Source organism: Cyprinodon tularosa, unplaced genomic scaffold (genome assembly GCF_016077235.1).
Source record: "Cyprinodon tularosa strain WSP-4 unplaced genomic scaffold, ASM1607723v1 ctg924, whole genome shotgun sequence".
Taxonomy (NCBI): domain Eukaryota; kingdom Metazoa; phylum Chordata; class Actinopteri; order Cyprinodontiformes; family Cyprinodontidae; genus Cyprinodon; species Cyprinodon tularosa.
This window is the reverse complement of record NW_024039701.1, coordinates 6922-21679: the sequence shown is the minus strand read 5'-3', so window position 1 is coordinate 21679 and position 14758 is coordinate 6922. Positions and strand designations below refer to the sequence as shown.

At 37.9% G+C, this 14758-nt stretch overlaps 1 protein-coding gene across 10 annotated transcripts in view; it reads right to left on the bottom strand.

Annotated features, from left to right (window-relative positions):
* Positions 1–10149, bottom strand: part of tcf12 (transcription factor 12) — a 91833-nt gene extending 81684 nt beyond the window's left edge. The window contains exons 1-3 of one of the 10 annotated variants that reach the window (XM_038274683.1): positions 9969–10149; positions 9129–9235; positions 7438–7510 (exon numbers count right to left, since the gene is read on the bottom strand). In XM_038274683.1, the coding sequence (XP_038130611.1) occupies positions 7438–7510; positions 9129–9218 (163 nt within the window). In that variant the 5' untranslated portion in view covers positions 9219–9235; positions 9969–10149. Of the gene's footprint in view, positions 1–7437; positions 7511–9128; positions 9236–9968 lie in introns of those variants that run through there. The other 9 variants (XM_038274682.1, XM_038274685.1, XM_038274681.1 and 6 more) reach the window with 9 other exon arrangements.
* Positions 10150–14758: the final 4609 nt, after the last annotated feature.

Here is a 14758-nt window from a genome sequence, read left to right as displayed (position 1 = left end):
AGTTGTGCTTTTATCTTCAGTGAGCTGGATTGCTAGATTATGTAACAGTTATTGTAAAGTGTAACATACAGAGGAGGACCAGGACCATTTAAAAAAAGCCAGAAATGGAAAAAAAAAAAAAGGTTATTAATTCTGATTTTAATCTCAGAATTCTGAGTTTTAATGTCAGAATAAAAAAATCAGATTACAAAGGATACTTTTGCCAAAGCCCAACACGATCACTAATCATGAAGCAAGATTTTTAAAAGCAGTCTTAATTCAATGAGAATAATTCTAAAATTAAAGTCAGAATTTTAAGAATAAAGCCAGTCAAAATACTTTTTTGAGTTAACATTTGTTTTTTGTTTTTTTGTTTTTTTTTAGTCAATGCCTCTAATCTTCTTCTGTAGTCACTTTGCCTCTTAAATTGTAAAATGTTCAATCTAGATGTAAATCAGACAGAACCTTAAAATAGGTTTAAAAACTAGGGGGAAAGGTAAATTTTTTTTGCTGAAAATGAAAATAAACACACTAAATAATAATTAGTCATTTAATAATCTTTAAATCTTTTAAACAATCTTTAAAAACCATTAAACACTGCTGCGACCAGCCTACACACTGCATCACATAAACTCTAAGCACTGCTTGAAAACAGAGTAACTGACCGTTCTCTTTAATAGACCACCAGGGGTTTGCAAAATATAAGTACCTTAAGACCTCTACATCTAACCCCTAAAATACTGCATCACATTCCAACCATTGACCCTCATCAATTTAGAGAATATTTATGTTTCCAGCAGATGAACCTTTCAGAAACATCCTACCGGTAGAATCCTCTTCATCTAAAAATATGAGCCTGATCCATTTTTTATTGAGCAGCATCAAGCTGCTTCAAACAGATGAGCCGAGCAGCTAGCCGGACAGGGGAACAGGACAGAGAATAATATCAAGTTACAAAACAAAACAACTCACACATGTTTGTACTGTGAATAAATCTGGAGGCTGGAATAAAAACACACAATTGATCAGACTTTGTAAAGTCACCTGTGCATTGAGCTAAGAAATTCAAAAACATTATCTCCACCCAAAGCCAAGCAATGATCCAGTCAGCAGTAAAATAAAATCTTCTATTGGGACACTACTAGGTTAACTACACTTGCTCTAAATTTAAACCTGATAGTTAGCTTTCTGAGATAATACTATATATAACCATCTTCCAAAAACGTCAATGACCCATATCACACATGCTTAAGCTAAAGCTTTAAAGCTTTAAGACTTTAAAAACTGTGGGTACATCTGATTTGATCATCAAGCTTGACACAGACTGGCAACACTGTTACTTGAAAGTAATCAGATTCTTCAGTAAGCTGATTTGTGGAATCTAATCTAATTGGCTATTCAAACTACCTCCGCATGTGATTTTAATCTGAATTGCATTTTATGGATGACAGAGCACGACTGTTGCTGCAAAAAAAGAAGACTTTGGATTTTGTTTGAAGTAGTTAATCATGATCTTTGCAGACCAGGCGCTTTATTGTAGTACTGTAATACACAAGGCTACAAATGAAGTGATGCAGCGGTGAGGCTCTTTGGATCCGCGGCCAGGAATGAGCCGCCGCAACCAACCCATGCATTGCTATACACCCCTGAAAGAAAATGAGCCTTTTCACAATAAGCTCATCAGGTCTGCATCACCAACACAGCTGGAAGGAAGAGGCGATGAATCTCTGTTAGACGTTTTTTTCCAATCCATCTTCTGCTGCATAATGTTCAAGTGTCTTGCCTTTCCCACTCTGCTTCAATTATCAGGCTATGCCCAGCTGAGATGCAATAATCCAAACCCTCATTCCCTGCAATTTCCACACTCGTCTCTCCACACTCGCTTGCCTTAAGTTCACTACCGCTTATGTAGGTGCTTCTATCCTAACCTTGAAGATCTGAGAGACAGGAGCTCTGACTGCAGTCTGAAGGGAGGGGATTTACCCTAAGCAGCCCCTCAGTACTGCAATATTCAAATGAAAAAAACCTGTGCTGATGCGATCTAATTTTAGCCTCCTGAAATTTGAATCCACTCGAGAGGTAAAGTGGTGTAGAGGTTTGTTTGTCAAAATTCCAGCCTGAGTCCGTCGGAACGAAAATTCATCCATAAAACGTGACACTAGAACATCCTTCAAATGCAAACCTGCATCCAGAAAAGTTATGAAGATTTGGTTTAATGCTTTAAACATTCGTTTCCACGATGGAGAAGTGATTCTCTCTTTAAAATAGATTATGGCTCATCACTTTAAGCCGAACCCTGTCGGAAATTCAGAGACCAATTTAAAATATCTTAATCAGAAAGTGTAAAAAGTAGTGCTTTCACTACTTTCTTTGGAGCCGACAGGAAACCTTTTGTCACCTAATTATATCAACAACTGAATCCAAATAAATAACAAAAAGCTGTTTTAGGAAAAGAGGAAATCATTTGGTGAGGTCATTCATAGAGTCAATGTCAGAAGATGCAAAAGTAACCATCCGTGGCAGTTTGCGGTGAACATTTGTGAAAAGCGCCACTGATGGAGAGGCATTTATTTGGTATTTTAAAGGGACCACAGCTGGCATAAAGGCAACAAATTTCCCACAGAGGGCTGTGGACATTTCATCGGGGCAATGCCAAACCTCATTCTGCCCCACTTACAAAAGCATGACTTCATGGACATACAATGTGCCTGAGCGACCTGCTAGCAGTCCAGATCAAACTACCAACTAAATGTGTGGCGAATAACAAGGCAATGAGGCCTCCTGCAAAGCAGAAGGGAAAATAAGGATCAAAGAAAACATTTTGGGGGTGTTTTATTTATGTGTTTCTGGAAAATGTCTCAATTTTTATATTCTGTTTATCTTAATAGTTATAATATACAGCTTTAAAATGCAAACATTGGAATATTTATATATGCAAAAGGAGATGTACTGATAAGGCCTTTGCTGGACAATACCTACCGGTATTAGTGTTTCCTTTTAGATCTAACTTGCTGACTTTCATTGTTTTTTTAAGGGACTTTAAAAACTTAAGAGTTGAATGGCAGTACTTATTTAATAGAGGCAAGGAGTTTCAGTCAAACTAAAAATGAAAAAAACGCAACATATTTACACAATTATTCACCGATAATTTTCTGATACCAAAGTCAAAAAACTGCCTCAGAGTAGTTGATGGCGGTTGATGACATAGACCAGATAACCGATAAGTAGGGGGATGAAAAATACATTTGCATCATTTAATATGTTGATCAGATCACTTATTTCGTCTGAAATAATGCTGAATATATCTGGCATTTTGATCTGGGCATGGCTATAAAGAAGGGACTGGAAACCATGAACCAAAGCTATAAAAAGCATCAATCAAATGTGCTCACAGCTGCGCCATGTTGAAAACCTGGAAGGTGCTGGAAAACCGGTAAAAGAACAGTAAAAATAAAAGTAAAAACTTGTGATGAAGATCAGGGAGTAAAGAAATTAAATTGCATGAGTCCAATCTAAACGGGACGACTGTGTTAGGATTACGGGTGTGGCCCGTACACGACAGAGTACATTAGGTGACCACCTCATTAATTTTTATATTTACGATCTAAGAACCAACTAAATGCCTTGGAATCAAATTCTAAAGCTCTATGAAATCAGATGATTATCAACCGAATTAATTAGAAAGTAGGTCAAGCCATCGGTTTCACTTTCAGCTTCACATCCTACCGTATTTTCACGACCATAAGGCGCACCGTACTAAAAGGCGCAGTCTCAGTTATGTGTCCCATTTCTGTATTTAACACACACATAAGGCGCACCGGACTATAGGGCACGTTTTTTATATACAGGTACATGTCCTCTACTACCTTTAAATACCTCTACTGCGTATTTAAAAATACAGCGGGGGCAAAACTGAGTATGACTGTGCTTTATTCATGTATTTATTACAAAGTATTAATCAAACCTGGCAGCTGGCCGTGAGACAGACACATCGCAGATGACACAGCGCTGTGATCACTCCTAAATTAACTTAAAATCCTGAAACCTGCCGACGGAATATGTTCGCTTTTATGGGTGCCTGCAGTTTAAATTATTTAGATGAAAAACACCTGCCAGCAGCCGCTGTGAACCTGGAGGCTGCCCAGCCTAGAGGCTGCTGATGAAAGGATTTCTCCTGTCGGCGCACCGCTGGTATGTGGGGGTCTGAGCGCCTCCGACAGAAATAGATAATCTGGATGAACTGACTGCAATTATTAAGTTTTCAGGTGGACTTTCTCACTTAAAAACATATTAAAACTACTTTATTCCCACTGATCACAGCAAATATAGCTGCAAGATTTAGATTATTTAGATGAAAAAACACCTGCCAGCCACCGCGGTGAAGAGGAGGAGACCCGCCCAGAGGCTGCTGTTGGATTAAGTTTTCAGGTAGAAAAATAGAGCGGGAGCAAAACTGAGTATGATTGTGCTTTATTCATGTATTTATTACAAAGTATTAATCAAACCCATCAAAGTCATCATCCTCTGTTTCTGAATTAAACAGCTGCGCTAAATCAGACAGGCCAATTTCCCCTTCTTCGCTGTCAGAGTCACTTTCCGTGCAGCGCAGCTCCTCAGAAATAATGCCGGCTTTTGCAAAAGCTTGAACAACAGAGCCAGCAGACACGTTAGTCCAAGCATCTACAATCCATCCGCAAACTGTGGCGTAACTTGCCCGGCGCTCCCTTCCACTTATCCTGAAACTGTGGTCTCTGTCGGCCATCCATCGCTCCCACGCCGCTCGCAGCCTTACTTTGAACGGCCGCTTCACACTGATGTCGAGCGGTTGAAGCTCCTTTGTCAGACCCCCCGGGATAACGGCGAGCACAGCGTTCATTTGATTCACCTTTTTTTTCACATCTGCTGTGAGATGGGCACGCAGCGATGGTGATGCGTGGAAAAAACCACATGGTCTCCTCACATACACCTCCCTCAGCTACGCTTTCATCATCTCCTCATCCATCCAGCCCTTTTCATTTGCGTTAATATCATATGTCATCAGAGCGATGTGTCTGTCTCGCTGTCAGCTCCCAGATCAGCTTCTCTGATTGGTTGATGCGGCGCGTCCAGCAGCAAAACTTCAATTTTTCCATCTCGAGCAGCAGCAGCGCGTTGGCAGATGCTTAAACGCTCCTGCTGCTCAAAACGCGCTGCAGGACCTTTTGCTGCACCTATACGCGCGTCAACCATTTACTTTGCATATAAACTCGCTGCTTCTGCTGCACCTGCTGGGTCCGGTTCACACCGATGTCGAGTGGTTGAACAGCGAGCACAGCGTTAATTTGTTTCCCCATGTTTTTCACATCAGCTGTGAGATGGGCACGCATGGAGTTACATATTAACAGCGATGGTGATGAGTGGAAAAAAAACACCTGGTCTCCTTACATTCAGCCACTCTTTCATCATCTCCTCAATGAGGTGGTCTCAAAAGTCGCAGTTACAACACACATAGGGCGCACCGCACCATAGGGCGCACTGCACATTTTGAGGGAAAAAAAAGACGTTTAAGTGCGCCTTATAGTCGTGAAAATACGGTACCTGCCATTAGCACAGTGAGGGTGTCTGCATAATGTTGCTTGAGATTAGGCAACATTATCACTGGGTCACTAATTCTGTAATATGTTCAAAAGAATCTTCATCAAATGATGTATTCAGCTGAGATATAAACAGATGAAAGTGATGTTAAACTTATTTATCTGAGGCAGCCTTTCTTAGTAGCAATGACCATAAAGCTCTGTCTAAAAGAATAACTGTCCCAATACAGTATTGATATTGAAATTCGGTCCATTATAGGCCAAAAAATGGATTCCTGTTATCAGAAAGCTCATTGAAACACTTCCCCTCCACATAGTTTGAAATATATCTAAGTCTTTGGTGTATAAGAAATGGGTCGGTTCTTCTCATACCGACAGTTTTAAGTATTGCTTTCTGTTTGAGAAATATCACTCTATCAAGCCTTTTCTATCATTCCACACTATGAAATAAGTAATACAAGTAGGCATGATTGATGCTGATATTAAGTCAGGTCAATATCGGTCAAAAGTGGAAGATTCAATATCTGTATCGTGTTGAAATGAAGAAGTTGTATCAGGACATCCCTAATCACTCGTGTTTTCTGAGGGCCGACCTTTTCAGATCTGACTTCTTATTAAATTAAACGGATTACAAATGAAGGAAGTCGGTTTGCTGTAGAAGCCAGAAAAGTGGGCAGACAATGTTGGCCATCCATTTAATGTCCACATATGTTACAGCAATCATTCGTCAACACATAGAGGTACGCGCCTTTTAATTAAGAATACATACTGCAATGATGCAGTTTAGTTTTGCAAAAAAAACTGCCAAAACTTTTACAAAATAATGTTTTATCTATCTATTTTGTACTCTGTCTCCTGTTTTACTGAAGAGCACTTAGAAGCATAGTCCTTCTCGGTTGAATGATGAGGTATCACCAAAGTCATGGTCGCAGCTCCACAGGTCATGTGTGACAGCTCTGTTCTTGTTTCTTTTGTCATTTTTCCTCAGTTTGTGTCTTTGCCTTCACAGATAACCCACTACAATGACGCTCTTTGTGGATTCACACAAGAAACGCTTTCAGGAAACATAAAGCTCGATTGTTGACTTTCTCTAGTGGCACACGAGACAATGGATGTGCTTCAGATTAATGTCCTGTAGCGTTTATTTCTAGAGGAAGCGATTCAGAAGAAGGGGGATCCAAGCTATTGTTACTGAAACTCAACCATTGGCAAACAAGAGAATTAAGACATTAATATATATCTATAAAAGTAGCAGGTATATATTTAAGAGATTCTTTAAACACACCCAGCATTTAATAGTGAGTTTCTCTGTGACAGAGAAAAAAAATACATCCAGCAGTATATTTCACCACCCAATTACACTTAACATCCTAAGCAGCTCCAACACTTACACTAAAACAAATTTTCTCTAAAATCAACTCGTTGCAAATCCTCTGCAATATCAGTCTCTGCAAGCAGCTCCTGCATGTCACAGCACCTGATCACTGAAGCCTAAACACGCCTCATTTATGCATTATTTATCCATCGGACAGTAATGCAAAACATGATTAACATTCACAGCGGTGCGCTTTAATTGCAAACAGATCAATAAAACATGTCTATGGTCTAAACTGTGCTTTGTTCAACATCTTTACTGCAGCTCTGCTCCATAATCCCAGGTGGAGGGCTCAGGTTTCAAGCACCAGATGTGAGGAGCACACAGAGGGGAGTTACATCCAAGACTGGACTGAAACATTTTTCCTGGAGACTCCATTCATAAATAAGCCCGGGAACAACACACACAAAAGCAGAAGACATCCAACAACTAATGTTTGGGTGAAAGACAAACAGAGACCTGGTGGGGGTTTATAGAGAAAGGGAAAAGGTTCAAGGGATCAGTTCTTACCTGATGTACTGAACTGACTGCTTCCAAGTGTGGTGGGTCTATTTTTCCCTCCGCTTACAGGTGGAGAGAACATCTGAAAAGACAGGACATACATCTAAAAAAATGGCAGTCTATGTAAAAACAAAGATGCAACGATAAGGCTTCCTTTGGCCAATATAAATCTCCCATTTTCTTTGAGGATTAAAAGGATTAGAAGTCATTAAAAAAGGAAGTTTGCTGCAAGTTGTTTGATATAACCATTTTTATTTCATATGAAAAAGAAAGGCATTGCCTGAATATTCAAATTTATGCATTAAATCGCATCTTTAAACCCTGATTTCTACTGAACTTACCAAAATGCATTCAATAGAATCTAGTTGATCAGTGAATTAGGTATCAAAAAACAATGAATTCTTAGTTTTGATGCATTTGGTGAACAACAAAAGAAGAATCAGTTCTTGTTTTAACCTGCCAATCAAGAGAAGAACATGCCAATCTGATCCCATGCTGACTAATTGGTGCCACTCCAACACAAAAGTAACTCCTTTGATAATCAAGTAAAACAGCTCCGGTTTATTTTACATCTGAAATTATTATTTCATAATGACACATAGCCACCGTGTCCACTGTGCCTGCATTTTCCTCACAATTTCAACGTATTGTTCTTAAGTTATAAACAAAATATAAAAAATATATATATATATTAGGCACATAAAATGAGTGGCATTAACATTTATTCATGAAACCCTTTCAACATTGGAGTGATGTTGCTGAGGTTAAAATGTGCTGACTGTGAGGATATGGATCTGCCTGAAGAGCCAAACCCCACAGGAATAGAAACCTGGGAGAATTTTTATACAAAAAAAACAGAGAAACATTAGCCTTGATAGTTTAAAATGAAAACACAAAGACTGGTGTATTTTTTTTTCTTTTTTATCTTCAGAGTTTATGTTGTGGCCAAGCTTTGATGACAGAAAAAAAAAACATAAATCCACAAAGGCCACAGATTCTCCATGAACTAAGTAATTTATGCAGGCAAAAGAAAAAAAATGTTCCAGGTAAACTCCTTTAGTTTTCTCAGTTTATTTTCTTCTCAGGCAAGCAAACAGAAAAAAGACAAACATTTCCTCCATGTTTCTCTTGCGCTTTTCTCTTCACCATATGCCCACCCAGATGCATGCTGCTCCTACACTTGACAGCCTATTTATAAAAATAATAAACATGACTAAATAACCAAAAAAACATAATCTCACAACAGATATCAAACAATGAAGTAAAATAAACTTAGCTACATTACGCACAAAACAAAAAACTTTGTTAATTATTAACAAAAAAAAAAAATATATATATATATATAGAGAGAGAGAGAGAAATTGTGTGTGTGTATATATATATATATATATATATAAACTGTAGAAGCTAATTATATATATATATATATATATATATATATATATATATATATATATATATATATATATATATATATATATATATATATATATATAATAGATAGATAGATAGATAGATAGATAGATAGATAGATAGATAGATAGATAGATAGATAGATAGATAGATAGATAGATAGATAGATAGATAGATAGATAGATAGATAGATAGATAGATAGATAGATAGATAGATAGACTGACTGTAGGAACCAATTATATATATATTATAAAGCTCTAAGTTGAATGAGATAAAATCCACCAACAGGTAACAGATGTCCTACCGCGCTGAAATCCAGCAGGTCACTCAGTTCCTTATCAGTTCCTAAAGCGGCAATCCGCTGCTGAGGATTCATCCTGACGATCTAGAAACCTGCAGGATAAAGAAAAACAAACAAAAAACACACAGAGAGTCTATCAGGTCACATCTCTGCTGCTTCATTTACCAGCGGGGGGACTAGCTCCACAGGAAACGATCGGAAGGTTATTTCTCGTGGATGCAGAATAAAGACCATCACCGTGAAGTTAACTTGACTCCGCCGTCCAGTTCCTATCATTATCCCAAAGATGAAGACAGCCAAAACACATTATAATTGATCATAAATTATGTCACTTGTTTGTATCTTTTGGTGAATGAGGGAGCGCTCTGAATGGATGCGTTTAAAAACCAGGAGCTGCAGCATCGCATCAGTGCAGCAATGAAACAACACTGCATGCTGATTGCTACAGGAGAGGCTGCTAATGCTGTAATACGCGGTGTTAATGTCGGTGATTTCTGAAGCTTTCAATCTATTTTATCATTTGCGTTGAGCTGAAGCGTTTGTGAGCTAGCCGTGGCTAACGCTAGCTGCACTAACTCGTTCCTATGGCCAGCTGCAGCCTCCTACTACTTGCTTTGTTGGTCATAAAGCGAGGAAGACAGCGTCGCTTCGGCGGCTATTATCTATATTAAAGGACAACTAAAGATAGGCGACACAGACGAAAATGTATTGAACGTGACAACCTCAGCGTCCAGCTTCTAAAAACAATAACTAATGATGGTCTACATGTTTCTCCCAACTTATTTCATGGGTCCGAAATCTGCCAAACTCCGCTTGATAATTTACCTGTTTTGTCGAGTAAAATCCAAACTAGGGTGATCTGGTGAAGTAGTCGCTCTCTGTCGACGCGCCTCGCAGAGGGGGAATTCGGGTTAATACGGCGATCGATTGGAAAATATCCTCTATATATCAGTTACGAGTTTCCCTTAGGCAGACATTTTTGCTTTGCAAAAAGCCTCAGCACCACGACCACAGCGACTGGTGTATCCCTCCGCCGAGGGTCCCACACAGCAGGAGATGCTGGAGTCACTCTGATCAACTACAGCATTATTACCAGTTTACTCACATTAAATGGCTTTTAATAAGGAACACGGTTAGTTATATGATGTAGAATGTAATACCATATAAACGGATAACTTGTTTGGATGATTTATTAGTGATATATGACTTACCCATATACCACAGATCAATTAATTATAATGTCATCGGAAAAGTTATTTCCATAGATGGCTGTGCTGACTTAAGCAAAATAAACATTGGACTGGCAATTATCTTATGGCTGTGATGATATTTGTTTTTATTCTATCTCAGTTTCTCCTTCCACTCAACTTTCTAATAACAAGCTTCTGTAGTGGCACTTTGTTTAGAGCTTGCTTCTTTAGCAAAGACCTTTTATAGGTTATCTTCTTTGTAGAGGATGTTATTGTTTTTCTGCTGAATAACTAAAGTTATGACCTCCTTATCTACACAAACACTCACTCTGATTCATTTCTGATTCAACTGTCCCTTTTTTACTGGTTGAGTGTACTACTGAAGATTTGGGATTTATATTAATGTGAGCCGTTGAGTCATTGAAATTAGAAAAAATGCGCTTAATAAAGTAACTTTTCAATGGCATTCTATGGTACATAGATGAATCAGTGTATCAATGTCATTTTCTTCTTTTTTTTAAACATCTTATGGGGATCTTTTCTAATTTCACTGCATTAATGGATTTAAAATAACATATTTCTGGATAAGCAATCTATGCACGCAGTAGACTCCCAATAACAAAATAATAAATAAATGTGCTCTATCAATTGCTTTGTGCCAAGATCAGGTAAAAATCTCCACAAAACATAGTTTGCTGTTCTTCATCATTTTTTCTGCAAAACCTGTTCAAATCATGCAGTATAATTTCTTGTCAACATCATATAATAACCTCTAATCTTTTTTCGGTTTTGCATTCTCCAGCAAACTCTAGACATATTTCAGATCACATTTTAAACTGTTAACCCCAATCAACCTTTATGATCTCTTAAATGAATAAAAACAGACTAATGAGTTTCAAGATGTGTTCACTTGTAATTACACATGCAATTAACGTACCTAATTTAAATGTATTAATTTGGTGTTTTTTCATTTAATTAATTGATTCGGTCTACCCATCTTATTGTTTTTTTCTTACCCTATAATACAGCAGAAGGTAACTTCATGTTTGTTTCGAGTTTTGTCCAACATTGCTAGGAAATATGAGATTCTGCCCGGATCAGTTTCTCTATAAACCACAGAAATCCTTTCAATATACAGCTAGAGATTGTGGAAAATCCTTTAGCCAGCATAGCAGTTTTGAGGATTTCAAAGATGAAAACACAAAACAAGAAAATGTTTCTTTCTTTTTTTTTTGCAAACCTGTCAAAAGTTTTTTTTATTATTATTATTATTTTTTTTTTACTGTAAATTTGGCATCCAAAAGTTTCCTTTAAGTAGATATTAGTCTGTTTGTAATTCGAGCAAGATGAACTCTGTGTCATGATCTTGGCACTGATAGCTGCATTTCTCTCTTTTCTCCTATCTTCTTAGCTCCGCCCAGCGCTCATTGTCTCTCATCAGATCCACCTGTTCCTGCTTTCTATTTAAGCCACCTGTTTCCAGCCATGGGTGCCAGATTATTTTAGCCGAGTGAAAGAGTCTTCTAGCTGTCTGTGAGTTTCTGATTACCTGAACCCGACTAGCTTCTGTCCCTGGACTTTAAAGTTTTGGTTGGCTCTGTTCTGCTGTGTTTGCCTGATCTGTTTTTGGACTGTTACCTGGATTCTGCCTGCTAATGACCTTGGACCAGTGACACGGGAAGGGGGCTGCTGCGGGGGCTGTAGCCTCCCTCGTCATAGCATCAGCCCCCCATGGTGGGGGGCTGTGGAGTAACATAATATTGTACCTAAAAAGATGAAATTATTTATGTATTTATTTTTAAAAGACTGTGTTTGATATGGGGTTAAAATGATGGGCTGTGTATAAGATATAAACTAATGATTCATTATTTTAATATTTCATAAAAAACTAGGCTACTCCCCCGGAAGTGCTTCCGCCACCTCACATTCGTTTAGGCATGGCTAGCAATAGGCAGCAGAAACGTATTTCTGACTATTTCGAGGTGAGAAATGGTTTTAATTCCCCTATACGCTAGAATAAGGCTGCATATCACTAAATATTATGTCTGAATTAAGCTATTAAGTGATAAAATATGAAATTAGTTCATCCATAGTCGAATGGACTTTCAAGACGTTCAATGCTCAGTTTAGGCGATATTTAGGCCATGTTTCATTCAAGTATTCCTGTTCCTGTTGATTGCGAGCTGTTGTTTGTTTTGAATGATTAAAAGAGAAGAAATAAAGTTTAAAATGTTCATGCTTTGTTCCGATGCATTTTAAATGGCAGTTTTTGGCGACAAATGTAGGCCTACAATATTATGTTAAAAACGTCAGCCACAGCCCTCAACATAATGACGTCACGTGTTTTCCAACCCAGCCATCAGCCCCCCTCGCTTGAAACAGCTTCCAGCGCGCCTGCCTTGGACCTGTCTTCTGACCCCTGCTTGAATATCCCTTCTGCGCTTCTATGGACTTCTGATCTTCTATCCTGGAAAACTGCTCCTGCTTCGACTTTGCCTTTGTATTATCACTCCGGATTCTTCTGCTCCTCTGCATCATCTGGAACTCTGGAAGCGTCAGGCTATGGAGAAACAATCCCTCCTGACTTCACTCCATCTTCTGGCCACAGGCTGAACTTTATCAGGTTAGTGACTCACAGGCTTATTAGTGTTTCCCGTCTGAGTTCTCAAGTCACTAACCCGAGTTTCTGTCTTTACAGAGTATCCAGAGAACCTGTCCCTGCTGATGAGCAGTTGCATGCTGATTTCTTTAAGAAACGCTTGTTTTGAAATTACACTGATCTTTCTGCTTGAATTCTGGGTCCTATATTCTGAGCTTCTGACCCTCTGCTCATTCCTGGAGTTTCTTTGTTTAAGTTTAAAAGATTCAATTAAGGAAGTTTGACAAAAAAAAAATAAATAAATAAATTCTTTACCAAACAGTGGCAGACAATGCATAAATGTTTTTATTTTAAAAATAATTTACACAAATTCAATTTCTTATGAGTGCATAGTGATTTACTAGTACTGTAGTTTGATTAGTCAGGGCATCACAGTTTCCCTCCTGGTCTTAAGATAGCATGGGTCTGATTCCAGCATGCTCTTTTTAGAGATGAAATATAAATCCTTGATAAATGTAAAACTGGTTTCCATGTACAGTGAATCACAGATTTGTACATAAACTCTATAAAAGACTAATGAAATAGCCCCTAATATCTGCATCCAAAAGGAATTTCCAATTATACACCAACTTAGGCATCATTAGCTTCATTGTATAGCCATATTTCCTTGTAATTTCCTAAAACTTTGGAGCTTATAATGTGAAATTATAAACATGTCCTAACACAACATACTGATATAAGTCCCTGTGTTGTCCCTAGACATAATGCTGCCCTGGGCAGTGAACCAGTGAACCATTGGAGCATAATAACATGAGGACCCCATAGTTTACCACAGACTTCCAGAATACAACATATCGGTATTTCCATAATGGAAAAGATGTATAAAGGAATCAAATTCTTGCATTCTTCTGGATCTATTATTAAGATTTAACAATTTAACACACAATGTGTGGCCTTTGCTATTTTCGCATTTGCATTTATTTTCTGTCCATCATAAAACGGGAAATTCACATACAAATGTCCAGGGACTTATTAAGGACTTGCTTTTCTCACCACTACCTGGAAAAGTGACTCAGTAGAGGAAAATTGTTCTTGAAAAGTTGCTGTTCCAGCATCAGGAACATCTGCTTGCACAGCAAAATAACCCTCTATGTATTTTAAAAGAGGTGTGCATACTGAAGAGATTATCACAAACTGTAAACATGTTCACAGCATGTATTTAAAAAAGGGGTTATAACCACAGTTGAACACTTTGGTTGCATCATGAGAAATACAGCTAAGTAGTTTATTTCTTTTCTTTTTTTTTTATAAAGATGCAACAACAGATTGAAATTATTACAGCTAAAGTATTTTCAGTCTATTTCATCCCATTTACTATTCTAATTTATAGAATTTTAAGAGACTTTGCAGAAAATGTCAAAAAAAAAACACACAAAAAAATGTTTTGATGACTCCTTGAAGGGGACATGACAAACCCAGCCATCTTGGTTACTTCTTAGCAGTTTTTTAATTTTATTTTATTTTATCTTAGATTTGTCAGCCTACTTATGTTTCACAAGGAATCATGTTCACTTGTTTTCATTTGAATGAGAATTTGGAAACAGAATACCGAATTTGTTCAGACCCTGAAGTGGGCATTTTTCCCAGGCGGTCCTGGTGTTTGCGCAATCTTATTCTTCTTTAAAAAGAGGTCCACTTAGTATTAATCCACAGAAGAGAAGACCACCCACTACCCACCTTACCACTTTTTAATCAAACTTAGAAATAATCCATCATTTAGATGCATAAGGCAGATGCATTAGGGCATCACAATTTTTTGTTTTATT